The 18,240-nt window shown below is 47.1% G+C and overlaps 2 protein-coding genes across 3 annotated transcripts in view; one reads left to right on the plus strand and one right to left on the minus strand.

Moving 5' to 3' along the window:
* Nucleotides 1-12,151, plus strand: part of WDR3 (WD repeat domain 3) — a 34,391-nt gene extending 22,240 nt beyond the window's left edge. Inside the window, exons 24-27 of one of the 2 annotated variants that reach the window (XM_077921308.1) lie at nucleotides 39-82; nucleotides 2,661-2,789; nucleotides 4,178-4,271; nucleotides 11,530-12,151. In XM_077921308.1, the coding sequence (XP_077777434.1) occupies nucleotides 39-82; nucleotides 2,661-2,789; nucleotides 4,178-4,271; nucleotides 11,530-11,574 (312 nt within the window). In that variant the 3' untranslated portion in view covers nucleotides 11,575-12,151. Of the gene's footprint in view, nucleotides 1-38; nucleotides 83-2,660; nucleotides 2,790-4,177; nucleotides 4,272-5,951; nucleotides 7,056-11,529 lie in introns of those variants that run through there. The other variant, XM_077921306.1, reaches the window with a different exon arrangement.
* SPAG17 (sperm associated antigen 17) overlaps nucleotides 7,830-18,240 on the minus strand; it is an 80,416-nt gene continuing 70,005 nt past the window's right edge. The window contains exons 43-49 of the mRNA XM_028712671.2: nucleotides 17,522-17,629; nucleotides 13,724-13,869; nucleotides 12,139-12,308; nucleotides 11,876-11,936; nucleotides 10,779-10,923; nucleotides 9,436-9,573; nucleotides 7,830-8,153 (exon numbers count right to left, since the gene is read on the minus strand). Coding sequence (XP_028568504.2) covers nucleotides 9,437-9,573; nucleotides 10,779-10,923; nucleotides 11,876-11,936; nucleotides 12,139-12,308; nucleotides 13,724-13,869; nucleotides 17,522-17,629 — 767 coding nt within the window. The 3' untranslated portion in view covers nucleotides 7,830-8,153; nucleotide 9,436. The remainder of the gene's footprint in view (nucleotides 8,154-9,435; nucleotides 9,574-10,778; nucleotides 10,924-11,875; nucleotides 11,937-12,138; nucleotides 12,309-13,723; nucleotides 13,870-17,521; nucleotides 17,630-18,240) is intronic.

Consider the following 18,240-nt stretch of genomic DNA (forward strand, 5'->3'; position numbering starts at 1 on the left):
AGCTGGCAATGAAATCCACTCTTGCCCTTTTCTTGCAGCCTTCTGCTTACGTACTGGATGTCCTCAAGAAGGTTAAGTCAAGGTGAGTACCAGCTTCAAAAATATTGTGAATGGCTCATAGGTTTGACTGAAGGAGGAGCTGAGGTTGGAATAAGATGGTTACACCAAAGTTGTGTGTCCTCTGGGCTTAGGATGTATGCACATTCACGAAACATGAAAGTAGTTATTTCCTGGGAGGTTTCTAAGCAGAGGTTGGGTGGCCACCTGTCATGTATGATCCAGCTGAGATTCCTGGATTGCAGGGAGTTGGACCAGATGACCCTCAAGGTTCCTTACAGTTTTACGGTTCTGTGATTTTATGTGTTGACACAGCTTGCTGTGAGAAGGTATTTGAAGTTGAGTATTTGAATCTGGAATATAAGATCTGCAGGTTCTGGAGATGTACAGTACACAGAGTCCTTGACCATTGGGGTCGTAAGTTCTTTAGTGCTCATAGTGCTTGGTAAAAAGGTAAAGGTACCCCTGCCCGTACGGGCCAGTCTTGACAGACTCTGGGGTTGTGCGCCCATCTCACTTAAGAGGCCAGGGGCCAGCGCTGTCTGGAGACACTTCCGGGTCACGTGGCCAGCGTGACAAAGCTGCATCTGGCGAGCCAGCGCAGCACACGGAAACTCTGTTTACCTTCCCGCCATTAAGCAGTCCCTATTTATCTACTTGCACCCGGGAGTGCTTTCGAACTGCTAGGTTGGCAGGCGCTGGGACCGAGCAGCGGGAGTGCACCCCGCCGCGGGGATTCAAACCGCTGACCTTTCGATCGGCAAGCCCTAGGCGCTGAGGCTTTTACCCACAGCGCCACCCGCATCCCGCATGGTAGTGAGGAGCAAAGTCAGTACAGTGGTACCTCAGGTTACATACGCTTCAGGTTACAGACTCCGCTAACCCAGAAATAGTGCTTCAGGTTAAGAACTTTGCTTCAGGATGAGAACAGAAATCGTGCTCCGGCGGCGCGGCAGCAGCAGGAGGCCCCATTAGCTAAAGTGGTGCTTCAGGTTAAGAACAGTTTCAGGTTAAGAATGGACCTCCGGAATGAATTAAGTACTTAACCTGAGGTACCACTGTACTCTGCCACCAGAATGCTTTTGACTGGAGATGGCAGGCATATGTGCAGGCTTTAGGAACATAGGAAACTGCCAAGCACTTAGTCCAACCATTGACTCACTTAGCTCAGTACTGGCTGCCCTGACTGGCAGCAGTTCTTCAGGATCCAGGCAGGAATCCTAGAGTTGCCAGGATCTGAACCTGTGTGCAAAGCAAAGGATCTACCACTGAGCTCTGGTCCTTTCCCACTGGGAAACAGGCATTGTGAGGTTGGCACTTGTGAGTGTATTTAACATTGCTTACAACTTCTTTGCAAAACGGTTAGCGAACTTTCTGCAGCAAGTCTTGGCGGGAAGTTTGTGTCCTGGCGGAGCTGTGGCTAGAAATTGCAAGAGTTGACATTTAAGCCTCATTCCATCCAGATGATCCCTGCTTTGCTGATCGGTCACATGAAGTTCCTTCCTGGGGAAGCAGGCAGTAACAGTGCCAAGCGACTGTTGGAAAAGCCTTGCTTTGCTTTGGTGGAAACTGTTGCCCAGCCACCTTTGTGCTAGAGAAGGGTGGTCCAACATGCGGTCCAAGTGCTCCCTCAAGTCCTTTTTTGGGCAGCCCTCGAAAACATTTGACAACCCCCCAACCCTCACACTACCTCCCCAAAGCCAGGCAAGTGAGGTGCTGGACTTTGGGAAGGAGGCATGAGGGCTCTGGCAGCATCCTGAAGTTCTCCCAACTCGTTGGCACTTCCCCAGCTTTGGGAAGGAGGTGGGAGGACTCTAGGACACTGCCAGAGCCTCGCGCCTCCTTCCCAAAGCCCAGCGCTTCCCCCTTCTGCATGACAAGGCAGTGTGCAGCCCATGGGTTCAGTGTCAAAGTACTCTTGTGGCTCACTTGGTATGAAAAGTTGGGTCCCCCTGCGTTAGAGGCACCCGACTGATAAGGGCTTGCTATTATAGCTTGATGCTAGGCCTGGGAAATGTATTGATAAGTCATGCAGGATCAGTTTGAGGGTCAGATTGCCACAGTGTTTTGACCCAGCGGTATATCGTAGGTGGGGCTTGCCAGCCAGCCGACAGTGTGGTGTAGTGGTTAAGAGCGGTAGTCTCGTAATCTGGGGAACCGGGTTCGATTCCCTGCTCCTCCACATGCAGCTGCTGGGTGACCTTGGGCCAGTCACACTTCTTTGAAGTCTTTCAGCCCCACTCACCTCACAGAGTGTTTGTTGTGGGGGAGGAAGGGAAAGGAGAATGTCAGCCGCTTTGAGACTCCTTAAAAAGGGAGTGAAAGGCGGGATATCAAATCCAAACTCTTCTTCTTCTTCTTACCTTCCTGCTCCGGTCGAGCAGGCAAACTGTCTCCTTCCTCCTTGTGCTGGGTGCCAGTGGCAGTTTCACCCGAGTGCCTTGCAGGACCTGGGCCGACGTTCCTTCCTTTTCAGCATCGTGGTGTATCATTGCAATGCGATGTTTAGCTAGTGATGCATTGAAATGTTGAAACCTGAAATTGCCCAGCCCTACTTGACACCTGGGGTGTGAGGATGCCTGACTCTCCTCTCTTTGTCGCAGTGAATTGGAAGAGTCTCTGCTGGTGCTGCCCTTTTCATATGTGCCCGACCTCCTTGAGCTCTTCAATCAACACCTTCAGTTGGGTTCAGAGGTGGAACTGCTATGCCGAGCTCTCCTCTTCCTTCTCAGGTAAACCCCATGGCTGAAAAGAATGCAGGGAAGCTGCCTGGCTTTGAAGCTGGTCATGTCTAGCCCTGCGCCTTGATGTGAGACTGCACATGAATGGTTCTGACCAACAGGCGAATGAGCTCTATGGTACCATAGAGACTTCCTTTTATTCTTAAAACACAGCCTTTCTCAGTGCTTCCAGTGACATTAACTTTAATAGGCAAGTGTTGACAAACCATCGCCTCTTCAATCCCTCAGGCAGAGCTGTCTTTTAAGAGACTTTCTCTATCGCTTATTTCAAAAAGTAATTTCCAGCTGGACAGCAAACTGAGTTGCCAAACAGCAGCACGTTCCTTAATTCTATTCAACCCTTGTATAGGGAGAAGACATAGACTCTGTTTAGGTCTGGTCTTGGCAAAACCAGACCAGTGTGAATTGCTCTGCTACCTCTCTGTTTTCCTCCCCCTCCCTTGCAAATTGAGGCATCGCGATAGCCTTAGCAGAATGCCCAGAAAGCTTAAAGGGTCTTTCATAAGCTCTGTATTTCTCCATCAGATTTGTCACTTAATCATCAAACCTGGCGTCTACAACATGGTGCCTCTGAGTGCAACAGCATCTGTTAATAGCTCTCCTGGCACCCCTAAGAAGCCTCTGCGCTCCTCTCCTGCCTACTTTGCCAGCAGTTTCTCCTCTCTTTGGAAGTGGGAAGGGAGCAGATTCTGCCTGGAAAACTACAGAGTTGAGAAAGGAAGTGGAAGACATGTTGCTTACTCCCACTTCCTCTTTCAAATGTCTAGTTTTGTAGGTTGAGCCTAGCGCCGAGGTAGAAAGCAGGAGGGAAAGCAGAGAGAGAGAGAGAGAAGAGGAGGGGGAAGAGTGGTCTGACCAAAAAGAAATGGAAAGAGTGTGTGTTCTTTCTCTCTGGGTGGCTCTGGGCTTGTTTTTAACCCCTTTTCCTTTCTGGTTGTATGGTCTTGCTTTGCTTCCTCCTCTCCTGTTGGGGAGGGCGGGTGTCTGTTTGCTTCCTCCCCCCACCCCTATTTCTCTCAGGGGTCTCCTTGTTGCTTCTGCTATTCTCTTCTCTTTGGGGGATCCGTTTTTTACCATGATCAAATACAATGAGATCCAACACAGCAACAATGAACCCCCCCCCCCCAATTAACATGACAATTCAATAGAAAAATGACTGCCCTCCACTTTCTGTTTTACTTTACCAATGTGAAACACTTCAGATTGAAGGGTGTCATCTTGTCGATCCTTTGTAAGAGTGTGAAACATCTCATTGACGCTCTGGGCACCTCTTAGTCAACCAGGAGGTCAGAAAAGAGTAGATCTTATAGATTAGTCTGGAAACCAAAACTTGGCAGTCTGACAGTGAGTTTTGGGTTCCCTCCCCACTCCATCCCTAGGATACACTTTGGACGGATCACAACCAATCAACTTCTTGTTAAGGTGATGGAGGACCTGAAGAAAACCACCATCTCTAAAGTCAGCCAAGTGAGGGTAAGTAAGTGTGCACCTATGGAAGATTTACACAATCTATGGGTGGTAAAGGGTGCAAATTTTGGATGCCCATCTGCTTTGCCCAAGCCGTACTGCCTCTTGATCCCTCTTCTGGTGTCAGTAATGGCGTGGGACAGCAAGTAAGTTCTGGTTATCACACGTACAGTGCCACAAACCTCTAATTATGAATCTTAGTATTTGAGATTTACATTTATTATAATAATAATTGCATCATTACAGATTAATCTTGTACCATTTTCCTATTTAGTTTCTTGGGTCTGTTCAGCTATGCTAGCAATGTGATGAGCTTAATCATGGGGTCGGAGCATATGGTTGTGTTGGGGACATTGCTGCAAAAGGCCTCCGTGGCAAGCGGTCTTTGCCTTGGCTGGGACGTTTGCAAGGAATTTCCCCAGGACACCATTAGCACAACTACTGCTTCCATGGTTCGCTCAGATGGAGAGAAGCAGGGAGGCTTGTGATTGTGGTGGTGAGGACCACCCTGATTGAAAGTATTTGCTGTAGACTGGGTTTCCATCACAATCCACACCTTTCCCTCTGCCAGGAATACAGAAAAACTATCAGTGTGGTTGGGATGAATAATTCTAGCAAGCACTGGTTGTGAAGGCTGTTTCAGGAGTACCGTATTTTTCGCTCTACAGGACGCACTTTTTCCCCTCCAAAAATTAAGGGGAAATGTGTGTGCATCCTATAGAGCGAATGCAGGCTCCTTGGCTTCAGTGATAGCAACGCAAAGCCTCCGAAGCACAGAGGGAGAGCTCCCCCCTCGCTCTGGAGGCTTCGCATTGCTTTCGCTGAAGCCCGGAGAGCGAGAGGGGTCGGTGCGCACTGACCCCTCTCGCTCTCCAGGCTTCAGGGAGCCCCCGCTGCGCTCCGGAGGCTTCGGGTTCCCTTTGCTGAAGCCGGGAGAGCAAGACTCTCCCGGCTTCAGCAGAGAGGGAGAGCTGCGCAGCGCCCCTTCAGCCAAGCGGGAGGAGAAATGGAAGGGGCTCCGTTTCTCCTGCCACTTCGCTGAAGGGGTGCTGAGCGGAGAGGGGAGAATTTTTTTTCTTGTTCTCCCCCTCTAAAACAAAGTGAGTTCTATGGTCCGGTGTGTCCTATAGAGCGAAAAATACGGTATCTGCATTGTGACAGTACCGTGCATCTCTTTGCCCATATGTAACAATAATAATAATAATACAACAAAGCAGGGTTAAGCATGTGAGCTGGGAAATCCCACTTCAGCCTATTACTTTTTCCAGATTTAGGGGCCCACCTGCAGTTGAAGGAGGATAAAGTTGGAATATTTTATTGGGTAGTTGTGAAGATTACTGAGACACTGGAGGAAATGAACACTGTGCTATGCTGATGGTTCTATCAGAGTAAGATTTCCGACTTCCAAGACAGAATGACCCCCTCTCCTTCCATGCACTTTTCTGGAAGTGTTCTCACTCCGAGCCAATTTTGTGGGGGGAGGAGAGGGGAAGCCTCACCACACAAATGGAAGTCCTTGCAGGGACTTCACCTGACAGGGTTCATTAGCTGAATCCTGCCCACTGTCTCTGACATCGTTTGGTATTAGAACGGTAGGGAAAGAACCGCTGAAGTTGGCAAGTGATGGCAAAAGCATTCCACGTCTGCCCTCTTCCTTACATAGGTCTACTTATGTTCTGTCTATAGGATGTGCTGGGATTTAACATGGCCGGCCTGCAGTTCCTAAAGAAAGAAATAGAAGCCAAAGATGAAGTGACTTTTTTTGCTGATGCTACTGACCGATTTGAGGAGAAGAAAAGGAAGAGAAAGAAGAAACAGAAGATGATTCTTGCAATGGTCTAATTTGGGGCATTTTGGATTTGTTGCTCCAGGAGAATGCGGGTTTGTTGTCTCCAGCACAGAGGGGTGTGAGGTTCTGTGGAAGCTTAACCCAAGCTGCGTCAGGTTGTCACTCACAAATCAAAAGGGAGGGGTCAGAGAAGGCTGAAAACACTGGCCCCCCTCCCCAGCTTATATTTCACCTACTGTTTGCAGCTGCTGCTTTCGCTGATCTGTGGCCTTGGCACCTTTTAAACAGACCTCTCTTCCTGCCCATCAGCGTAGTGACCTCACATCACACAGCCCTTTGGATTTGGGAATGAGTCCGTCACGAAGGCTAAATCATAAGGACAGTACTCCCTGCCCTCACTCAAGTGGACCAGTATTTTTGCTGGTTTTCAACAGCATTCCTCCTCCTCCACCACCACCATCAAAATTTGGTGCAGATGTGTTGAGTGAAGCCTTTCCCAAGATGTACTTGTTTAGCTAATCCCTAGAATTAAAACTTCTTTGCAGTCTACCATCTTCCTTTGCAATTTAAGCTTCATAGTTGTTTCTCAAGCAATTTAAACACCAGAGAGGAGAAAATGTTTTGATACATTATATCTGTTGGGTTCAGCTTGTTTCCTTTGAAGTTTTTCTGAACTCAAGTTCACTGAAGAGTTACAGAAGTTTAAAAAGCCCTCAAACAGTGCATGTACTTATTCACTGAATGCATCCATCAAGCAATGTGGTGATGCATTTTCTGAGAAGGGATGCTTAGACCTTGTTCAGATGCTCCAATACGGCCACATTCCAAATGCAAACCAGTAGCTAAATTATTGTGTTAGCTTTTAAACCAAATTGGCTACAGGATTGAAAGGTCTAAGGGAAATAAGTAATATCCCTCCCTTCATCATTATCAATGTGTCTCAGGTGTTCGAGACATTTTGCATTGTCTGCTCTTGAATAAACTGCAGAGGTGTGTATTAATTTGTTCACAGAAGCAAACTTATCCACTACTCACATTTGGCTCACTTTTGGTTTAGTTCAGGAGTTGCCTGTGAACCAGCTTTAGGGAGCTGGGGCTGGGTGCTTGTGTTGCATGTCAAGGGTTTTTCCTGAGTGTCTATTAGATTGTGATGGTGAAGGTTATTCATGCATGGTGTGTGTGTCTGAGATGAATGGCAGAATTTAGAAGCTTGAAGCTCATTTCTACGAACTTGAAATGCAGGATAATTCCTTTCGCATGCCAATTTCTTTATCCAAGCTAGGGCACTCAAAAACCACCACCAGAGGTTAAATAAGGAGGCACACACTTACATGGGAGTTTTTATAGAATTTCATAGTTAACCCCACTGAACTAAAGATGGTTTACTTCAAAGCAGATATATAGGACTGTACTGCAAGTTACATTTAAATCTTCTACCTTTAGTTAACAGATACATGTGCCCCATCAGCCAGAAAAGCATTAATGAGACATCGCTCAGTATACCCCACTAATGTCAACCTGAGAGTGAAAGGTCCTCTTCCTGCTGGAAAAGAATGGGCAGGATTCCCTTCATGGAGCATTTGGTTCTTAATTGCTCCATCCTATTGTTTCATGTCTTATCTTAAAACAGAAACTGAATCTGGTAAATAGTCTGACTGGATAGCTATTTCTCTCCAGTAAAACTGCTTGGTGGTAGCACAAATGGAGTGGAAAGCTCATTTCCCAGTTCCACTGTTAAATAAAACATTGTCAAAGTCCAAATCAGAGAACCACAATGACGAGGAACTAAACTTTATTGTTAAACGTTGATGCCTAAATATATATTAATAAGTATCGATGGGAAATTTTTATACTTCAAAAACATCAAGATGATATTGCTGCTAGATAATTTTACCATTGTAGGGCTGTTGTGATGTTATAATCACCATTCCAAGCCTGCCATGGTCTGTTTTGAAAAACAGCAACAATGCGAAGTTAAAAGATAGCCGGGCTGTGTTAAAAACTTCATTGTAGTTCTTGTTGCAGCATTGAAATTCCAGCCCAGGGTAATGTGACAGTTTCATCACTAAGGAAGAATATTCGCCCACTGAGTAATGAGTCTGAAACCAAGAAAACTGAAAATTTCAAAAACTGCCTTTTTTGTAATTATTTCACTAATCTTAAGAGCACTTCTGGATAACCTCCATGTGGCCCACTGCAGGTGGCCAAGTCACCCTCCTGCCGTTGAATTCATCCCTTTGCTGAATTTTGCCTAGCGCTCCCCTCCTCACTTCAGAAACAAATCACATTTCTCTCAGCTTGCCAAACAGCTTTAGGGCAGGCTGTGAGGAGCATGCTGAGACAGAGCCATCCCTCTCTGAATGTAAACTGCATCCCTCCCAGCCTACCAAGCAACTGGCAAGCAGAGGCAAGCGTGGATGTGACAGGGAGCAAAGGCACTCCGGGAGAGCCATGGTGTGGGCCTCCCCCCATAAATCATGCTGCAGTAGCTGAGGTCCAGCGCCGAGGGCCTTCTGGCAGTTCCCTCACTGCGAGAAGCCAAGTTACAGGGAACCAGCCAGAGGGCCTTCTCGGTGGTGGCGCCCGCCCTGTGGAACGCCCTCCCACCAGATGTCAAAGAGAAAAATAACTACCAGACTTTTAGAAGACATCTGAAGACAGCCCTGTTTAGGGAAGCTCTTAATGTTTGGACCACTGTATTTTAATATCTTGTTGGAAGCCACCCAGAGTGGCTGGGGAAACCCAGCCAGATGGGTGGGGTATAAATAAAAAAAATTATTATTATTCTCTCCCTGCTGGAGTGGAGAGAGTATTTGAAAGCCCTGTGTGCATATGCCCAGGTCACTGGCATATGGCCCCTGAGCACTCACCCACTGTTGCTTGGGGGCAAAATGGTTGCTCACCCCTAATTTAGAGGGGAACGCTGCAATTGATCAGTAGCAGACCAGCTAAATCTGCTTCAGGAGTCAAAAGCAGCAAGAAGTGTCGACAGCAGTTCCTCCTCAACCACAAGGGTTCGGTGTAGGAGCCCTGGCAGGAAGAAAAGGGGTAATCGATTTATCTTCCACTTGTTTCTAGAATGGATGCAACCTCAGCTAAAGCCGTTCCGGTCCTCTCCTACCCCAATCTCTCAAATTATCGCTATACCAGTAATCCTTGTTGTCTTAATGGTGAGGTAGGCAGTGCCATGGAACTATTTTGGACTATGATGAGGCCGGTGGCCTCCATACAATTGGCAAGGAAGCCAGTGAGTTATAAATTTCAGGATCTTCAATTTTGGAAGATGCACTGAGGTCTGCACAGTGTGGTAGGAACCAGTTATCAGAAAGTACATACTGTTCAAACGGAGTTTCCGCGCTTAAATGCAATTAAATTACTTACGTTAACCAGGTAGCTTGTGGGGTAGTATAACTCTAAAATGAGAGGTTGGACTTTCTGAAACCAGCTGAGTGGTAGGAGCCTTCCCCCCTTGAGGATAGTTGGGGGGTCTGCTGTCATAGATGTTGCTTGTTAAGACTGGTGAAAGGCATGTTAAGGATGGATGTTGCTTTGTGAAGCACTTGTGCGTGCCCTGCTAATCTATATAAAGCGCATCTCTTCTAACCGGCAGAGGACTGCTTTGGCCATTAAGTTCCGGCTGGCACTTCCACTTCTGGTGACAAAAAAAGCATTGCGAAACTAGTAAAGAACAGAGATGGGAGCAAGCTTCATTAACCACGAACCCCCAAATTTGGGATCCCCTGCAAACTTGTGCCATAGTTTTGCAGCTTCCTCCAAGCTGAGTAACTGATACATTCGTTGCAAAACTCTATCAAAGCTTTGAAGGCGATCCCAAATTTCAGGGTTCATAGTTAATGAAGCTATGGGAGCAGGCTGATTCAGGAGACAAGAGCTGATGTTATTCAAGTAGAGTTTAGCTCACATCTGGGATATGAAGTGGGTTCTCTCCAAACTCTTACTCTTTCGCTGGATGATGAAGAGCAGCTTCAGTGATTAGCAGCTTCTCAAGTTCCTACAAATGGTGGAAGGGGCAGAGGTGCCACCCTGTTCCTCATTAGTATCTAGGAGTTTACTAAGCAAGCATATGACAGTCGCCTTCAAATATCTGAAAGGCTGCCACACAGAAGATGGAGCAGATGTGTTCTCTCTTGTTCCAGAAGGCAGGACCAGAACTAATGGGAGGGAGTTGCATGGGTGGAGATTTCTACTGTTCCTGTCATTGGTTTTCTTCTTTTCTATTGTGTCTGTAAATCACTGCGAGTCATTTCCAGGAGAACCTTACAAAGAGCATCTTTACAACATCAGAAGAACATCAGAGCCTATAGGATTTCAACTACGCTCAGCCAATGTTAAGGAGAAGATTTCTGGCTGAGAGGGCAGTGGGACCACAGGATGGCCCTGTAAAAAGCGCTAAACATTTAGCCTTTATATAATTTCTCTTCCCAAACATTAAAACAACATTTTGAAACAACTTGGGTTGTGTAAACATCTCCAACGGTTGAAGTTTACCCCCAAAGGCACACACTTGTCATTGTCTCCCCAGAGAGACAAATGTCAACAATAAACATCTCTCCAAAAGTATTTTAAGGGACTCCAAAGTCTTCAAAATAAAGTAACTTGCTCAAAGTGTGTGGGGGTGGGGTGGGGTGGGGTGGGGAGTTCTGTGGCCGTCTGTGCAGTAAAGGCCACCAGTTTGTCCTGAACAGAAAAGCAATAAAGGATATTTGCTTCCACGGGTAGGAAAAGAGTTTCTGTTTCTGTGTAAATTTCGATCCGATGGGAAACTTCACCCGCTCCCTCACTGCCTTCTACTCCAATAGCCATAGCATAAATATCGACTTCCAGCTCTGTTTGCAACCCAGAAGCTACCTATAGAAAAAGGATCATTAAAATTGAGCAACGCTAAACTTCTTCATGAGTGGTTTTTCTCACATGCAGGAGGACACCAGAAATTGTAACAGTAAAAAACAAGGATGAAGCTGAAAGTACCCCAGATTAGTTGGACTCACATTGAGGGCTGTTTGCTTTACCAAAAAGTGAACAAGGATCAGGGGAACAATGGATGAGGAATGGGAGAACCTCACCTGCAACGTTCCAAGATGGTGCCGCCTCATAGCACGATGCATGGATGTTACAAAACAGGATGTTACATCTCCAATAGAATCCTCTTTACCAGCCTTACTATAGAGCAAGTAGCTCCCAATGTGAGCAACAAGCTGCGTGCAGAGAATTCAAATGCACCTTTTTTAAAAAAAAGGGATGTGTGCTCTGCACTGTTTGCTGTAGAAGAATGGGCAGTAGCATACCGGAAGCCCCTTTGGATAAATTATTCTGAGGACTGTCCTTAGATCAGACAATTGGAATGTCTTTTGGCTTAGCGGCCTTTTTAAAACCAAATGATGTTTCTCATTGCTGCTGGGGTGGGTGGTGGTGGTTAAGCATCAGAAAATAAAATTCCCTTTTTCTTTTTAACAGAGAAGGGAAATGAAGAGCTGCAGATTTAGAAGAGCGGGGAAGTAAAGGAGGCAGGAGTTCAGAAAAATCTTAAGCAAGAGAGCTGCTCTTCTTAGGCAAGGCAGGAAAAGCAACTGGAGAATGCACTTTGGGGGATGACCATGTGTGCCTGCCTCGTGATAAATTGAGATTTGTCAGGATTATGAGAGCTGAAACTGAGATTCAGGTAGTGTTTCATAGCTTCGAATGCCTTTTTCAGAAAGCTGCTGCCACTGCAATATTGGAAACTCCTCCCTCCTAAGCAACTTCTGGAAACATTGAGGACCCCAGCACATGGAAAAAACACGACAAACACCCTCTGACTTACAGGCCCTGGTGTGTAGCACACTCGCAATCCAGTACGGGGTGGTGGTTGCTTCACCCGAAACCTGCCAAGAAACAAAGTGAGCTAGTTTGTTGGTTGGGACTGACAGGATGGGGAAGTAAGAAAATAGCAGAAACATAGAATCTTTTGGTTTTTCCATGATTGCCAATATTTCTCTGCACCCCTTTATCATTTTGTGGAAGTCTTGCCGAACATGTAGGAGCAAGGAAACAAATATGGTGCTTCAAATAAATAAATATGCCAACCTGCAGAAATTCATCCCGATGTTCTTCAAGACTACTATGGTTTTGTAAGTGCAGCCCTCCTTGAGAACCCCAAATGACACCTTAGGTGGGATGAGAAGAAAGCCTGACATTTGCTGCAAAGCTGCTGTAGCAGAGCAGGTGTGAACTTTGCCAGAAACGGGATCTTCACCCTGCAGGAATGAGAAGCACGGATTAGGGAGGCCAAACGTACTCCTAATTTGAAGGCAAGATGGCATGAGAAAAATGACCCATTATCAAGCAATCCTCCATTCACAGCAGTGAACTTGTACGCTTCGCAGTAGACTGGAGCTCTGTGCCCGGAACCCCTAACTCAGATGCCTAACACAACCAGCGTCAGACACTGATGGGCACCTGGCCGTGCTGCCAGTGGTACTCTGCCCAGTGCCAACCTGGGCCCCTGCCTAGCACTGTTACCTCCCCAGAATCTCCACAGGGCACAGATGCTTTGCTTGCTGCTCCTGCAAGTTAATTACTTCTGCGGAAAGAATAGGGTGAGATGTTACCCAGTGGTGATGGGCAGCAGAACTGATTATAGAAGCTATGCTGGCAATTGGTTTGGGTCTCTGGGAGATGGCCACCATCTTGGATTTTCCCAAGATATGATGCCTGATGTTGCGTATTGCCTCTTGGGGAACCCAGTATTTATTTAGTCAACAAAACGTGTAAACTGCTCAACTGTAATAAATCCTCTAAGAGGTTTGCAAGAAATATGGTGGCCTTCACACATGGGACAGAGCCAAGGCCAGCTCTGCTCCCAGCAGCTCTGCTGCCAGCAGCCCCTGGGGCCAGCCCTAGTCCCTAACATTATATTCCAAGCAATACGGCAGTTTTTGTTGGGTAGAAATAACACAACTTGAATGTTTAAGTGGATGTACAATGGCTGACCTATAGCTGATGGCCTGTCATGTGGAAATGCACGGAATTGTTCATAAGGCTGATTCGTCATCACATACAGATGCAAAGGGAAAAGTCCAATTGTATTGACTTCAGCACAGGGGAACTCATGCAAAATCAGCCCTTCAGTTTTCGGGTGAGTGGGGACCTAGAGGCTACAGCAAATTCCCATCAACCACTCACACAGAGTGACCATCTATGAAGACAGAATGCACCTTACACTGAGCCAGGCAATTATCCTTCCAGCCTAGAGTTGTCAATAGCTTTCCGACATCTCTTGCAGAGAGGAGTCTTTCTCAACCCGATTACCCAAGTTCTTTTAATTGGAGATAGAGATAGCAGAGATCAAAACGCGTGAGCTGCCATTGAACTGTGCGGCCTCCCTCTGCTTCTGATTGGCTCTGGTATTTCTCGATGGCCAACGCAAGGCTGGAGGCAGACCGCCATTTTTTAAGATGCTAAATGCAGCGCAATAGAGCCACTTTCATTTTGTCCCACTGTTGTCTTAGTTTAAATGGATTGTGCAGGTTTCTAAGCACTATTACATCAGTATATTAGCAGATGATGCATCTTAAGAAAAAAAGTGTTTTAAGAAAGAAGTTATACTTCTACCGTTTGTATTCATGGTTAGGGTAGAAATGGTGGAACAGTGGAAGATCAACTTTCTTACCTTTCGCCTGGGTACAGAGTGTGTCTTGTCTCTCTGTATGGACACGGGCAATTTCACCTTCTCTTTCCTTGGGGCTCCTGCTGCATCCACCAGAAGAGACTGGAGTTTTGGCTCAAAGACAATCTCCAATCTACTCTCAGCCATTTCTGTTGAAAATGAAGAGAGTTCCAAGGCTGACTGCAGACTCTGCACGAGTCCAGTTCTACAGTTCTTGCGCAATTAATTGAGAGCTATTCGTTTTTCTTTTCTGAAATGCATGCGCGGCATGCATCCAAACATCTGCTCAAATCCCAACGACCCTTTCTGGGAGGTGTCCCCTATCTTGCGTGGTTTGTTTCGGGGCCAAACTAGATGTGGTATATCAGCAGACCCATTTGTTTAAACCAAGGTGTGGCCCGACCATGAATAAAGACAAAATCACAAACAAAGGAAAGGATAGGTAAAAGGTAAAGGTAAAGGGACCCCTGACCATTAGGTCCAGTCGTGACCGACTCTAGGGTTGTGGCGCTCATCTCGCTTTATTGGCCAAGGAAGCCGGCGTACAGCTTCCGGGTCATGTGGCCAGCATGACTAAGCCGCTTCTGGCGAACCAGAGCAACGCACAGAAACGCCGTTTACCTTCCCACCGGAGCGGTACCTATTTATCTACTTGAACTTTGACGTGCTTTCGAACTGCTAGGTTGGCAGGAGATGGGACTGAGCAACAGGAGCTCACCCCGTCATTGCGGGGATTTGAACCGCTGACCTCCTGATCGGCAAGTCCTAGGCTCTGTGGTTTAACCCACAGCGCCACCCGTGTCCCTTAAAAGGATAGGTACATGGGGCCAAATTTGTAGAACAAAAGGGGAACGTGGATTAGGGGAACCTGTGGCTCCTGTGCAGCAACTGCTTACTTTCCTATAGCCTCTTGTTCAAGGTACAGTGGTACCCCGCAAGACGAACGCCTCGCAAGACGGAAAACCCGCTAGACGAAAGGGTTTTCTGTTTTGGAGGCGCTTCGCAAAACGAATTTCCCTATGGGCTTGCTTCGCAAGACGAAAGCCCATAGGGAAATCTCCGGGACAGCGGGGAAGCGCAGCGCGTCTTCCCCACTGTCCTCAGACCTCCTCCCGCCGCCCGGCATCGGAACCAAGCTCCGATGCCGGGCGGCGGGGCGGGAACGCCTCCTCCCGCCGCCCGGCATCAGAACGAAGCTCCGATGCCGGGCGGCGGGGCCGCGAAGCCTGGGTGCGCTGATCTCAGCGCGCACAGGCTTCGGCATGCTGGCAACTCTCTGCAAGCAGCGGGAGCGCTCCCGCTGCTTGCGGAGAGGTCCGCGAAGCCTGTCCAGGACAGCTTTTGAAGGGGGGGGGAAGCAAAGACTTCTCCGCTGTCCGGGGGCAATCTGTCCGGGGCAATCTTAAAATGCTGGCGGGCGGCATTTTAAAATCGCCCGGGACAGCGGAGGACTTCTCCGCTGTCCGGGGCGATTTAAAAGCCCCTGGGAAGGCAGGCAGGGGGGAGCAAAGACTTTCACCCCGCCCGCCTTCAGAAGAGGTCCAGGACCTCTTCTGAAGGCGGGCGGGGGGCCAAAATCTTTGTCCCCCCTGCCTGCCTTCCCAGGGGCTTTTAAATCGCCCCGGACAGCGGAGAAGTCCTCCGCTGTCCCGGGCAATTTTAAAATGCCGCCCGCCAGCATTTTAAGATTGCCCCGGACAGCGGAGAAGTCCTCCGCTGTCCCAGGGTTTTTTAAAATGCTGGGGGTGGGAAGAAAAGCCCTTGTCCCCCCCCCCCCCCCCCGCCTTCAGAAGAGGTCGGGGGACAGACTGTCCCCGGACCTGGTCTGAAGGCGGTTTCCCTAGGAACGCATTAATTGATTTTCAATGCATTCCTATGGGAAACCGTGCTTCGCAAGACGAAAAACTCGCAAGACGAAGAGACTTGCGGAACGAATTAATTTCGTCTTGCGAGGCACCACTGTACATTTCTGCAAGCCAGTCTTACTTTTGGTACCTAAGGACAAAGTGTCTAAGACTCTAAGGGGATAAACTCAGGGAAGGTAAGACGTGGATGGGAGCGACAGTGGATCATTCCACCATCCCTACACTCCTTAAACCAAACTTCCACCTCTTTTCCATGTGATTGGAACAGACATAGGTTTAAGCATGCTGATCTGCTTGCAGTAATATTTACTTGGACGTTAAAAGTGGATTAGCCATCTTGGGCTGCGTGCGGCTCTTTTTATTTGTTTTAGCTCAGAGTAACTTAAATTTCACTCCCACCCTTATTATTAGCTACTTAAGGTTGTCTCACTTCTCTACATTTTCTCATATTCTTTTTCATCCCGTCATCTTTCAAAGATGAAATGTGCTTTGAAAATTCAAGAGTGTTCTATTTTTTCTGGGAACTGGAATACATTTTTTTTAAAAACACACCTAAGCAAATCAATAAAACATAAAAAGAAAACCCTTGATCCAAAAGTAGTAACAGTCCTAATTGCAGAAGGCATGACTGTTTTTTTTTCCTTTTTCCTTTTGGAAGAAATATCCCTGAAACAACATGCTACAAGTAAGAATACTTGGCATTTATATAGCTCTCTTCCAGTGCAATCCTATGCTGCAGTTATGTCCTTTCTTAAGAGCAACACTGCTAGCCTGTAAACATTGGCTCCACAAATCGGCTTCTTCAAGTTTCTCCTTTGATACTTTTTCTGAACTATCCATTCTATGATACCAACAAGCTTTTGTAATTTAAGGACTGTGAGCAAACAACAATACGTTTAGACTTAAAGGTTATATTAGTAAAAGGTAAACTAACTGTAGGTACCAAAATTGGGCATCTATCACCCTGTGAAGCGTTGTACACAGTTTTGTGCTTCAAGGCCTAGTTTCAGAAATTTGTGCCGTTTTAATCTCAGAAATATAGAACACTTCAGAAGGTCTCAGAAAAGTTTCAGAGACAGATTCTTGGTAGCAGTTCCCTCTGTATGGAATGCCCTCCTTGAATGTAGACAGCCCTGTATAGGGCTGTTTGAGGGGCAGAGTACAAATAATAAAATTACGATTATAATTATGATTATGTGAGGCATGTCTCCCTCCCTCATAATTATTCTGGAGGAATTTAAAGATGTCCCTACTCAACCAGGTATTTCATAGCTCAAATCCACTATTATTGGCACCCTTGAAATTAACTGTGAGATGATTGTTTGAAATGTTTGTTTGTTTGTTTGTTTTGACGGCCCTGGGTTCCTTTGGGAAGAGTGAGTTGGAAATAAGTAAATGAGATTTGTTTCTATTAGTAAATGGAGTACATATTATGAAGGCACGTCAAGTCTCCAGTGCTTTACCATCCAAAGGAATCTAGCACTAAGTGCTGTCTCTAGTTTTCTACAGCAGCTCAACTTTGGCTCCTCCCTAAGGTAAAGGTAAAGGGACCCCTGACCCCCCCCCGACTCTGGGGTTGCAGTGCTCATCTCGCTTTACTGGCCGAGGGAGCCGGCGTACAGCTTCCGGGTCATGTGGCCAGCAGGACTAAGCCACTTCTGGCAAACCAGAGCAGCGCACGAAAACACCGTTTACCTTCCCACCGGAGCGGTACCTAATTATCTACTTGCACTTTGACGTGCTTTTGAACTGCTAGGTTCAAAACCCACAGCGCCACCCGCGTCCCTTTGTCTCCTCCCTAGGGGTAGTCAAATATCACAAAGGTCTGCTCATCTATCACTGAGCCAGCCAGTTCTCAACTGCTGACAAAACTTTTATTTGTTGCCACGTCTAATTTATGACTTCCTTTTCCAAGTGACCTGCTGAAATACTTTACCTGTTGTGGAGAAATCTGGGTAAACTTCAGCACAGATTACAGAATAACCTGATGAATTAGTGAGCGTACCGCCCGAAGTCTTGCTTCTGTCTGACAGCTCCAGCATTCCTAGAGAAATATAATAGCGACATTGACAAGCTAATAGTTACATTGACAAACTAACAATACTACAAACTTAGGGCAATCCCCCCCCCCGGGGGGGGGGTTGAGGTGTTTGGGAACCAAAACGTCTGAGTTCCAGGGCGTTTGGGATCCAAGACACGACTGTAATTCAGTTTTACTAGCAAATCAGAGGTTAAACTAATCCCTTAGAAGAGCGTTTGCATGACACACCTACATACTGCAGCCGACACACTAACGTGTTACGGCACACACGTTGGAAAACTCTGATCTAGTACAACCGCCTGCAATGCAGGAATATGCAGCAATGCAAGAATGTGAAGCTGCCCCATATGGGAATCGAACCTGCAACCTTGGTGTTATCAGTACCACGCTCCAACCAACTGAGCTATCCAGGCCAAATGTGTGAAGCTGTCCTGGAGGGGGCGGGTGGGGGAAGGAACTGGCCTCTTTATGTGATGCTACTTACCGTATTTTTCGCTCCATAAGACACACTTTTTCCCTCCTAAAAAGTAAGGAGAAATGTGTGTGCGTCTTATGGAGCGAATGCAGGGGGGGAGGCAGGCAGGAAAAGCCCCCAAGAGCCGCACACAAGTGCC

The sequence above is a fragment of the Podarcis muralis genome, chromosome 17 (genome assembly GCF_964188315.1).
Source record: "Podarcis muralis chromosome 17, rPodMur119.hap1.1, whole genome shotgun sequence".
In the NCBI taxonomy this organism is placed as follows: Eukaryota; Metazoa; Chordata; class Lepidosauria; order Squamata; family Lacertidae; genus Podarcis; species Podarcis muralis.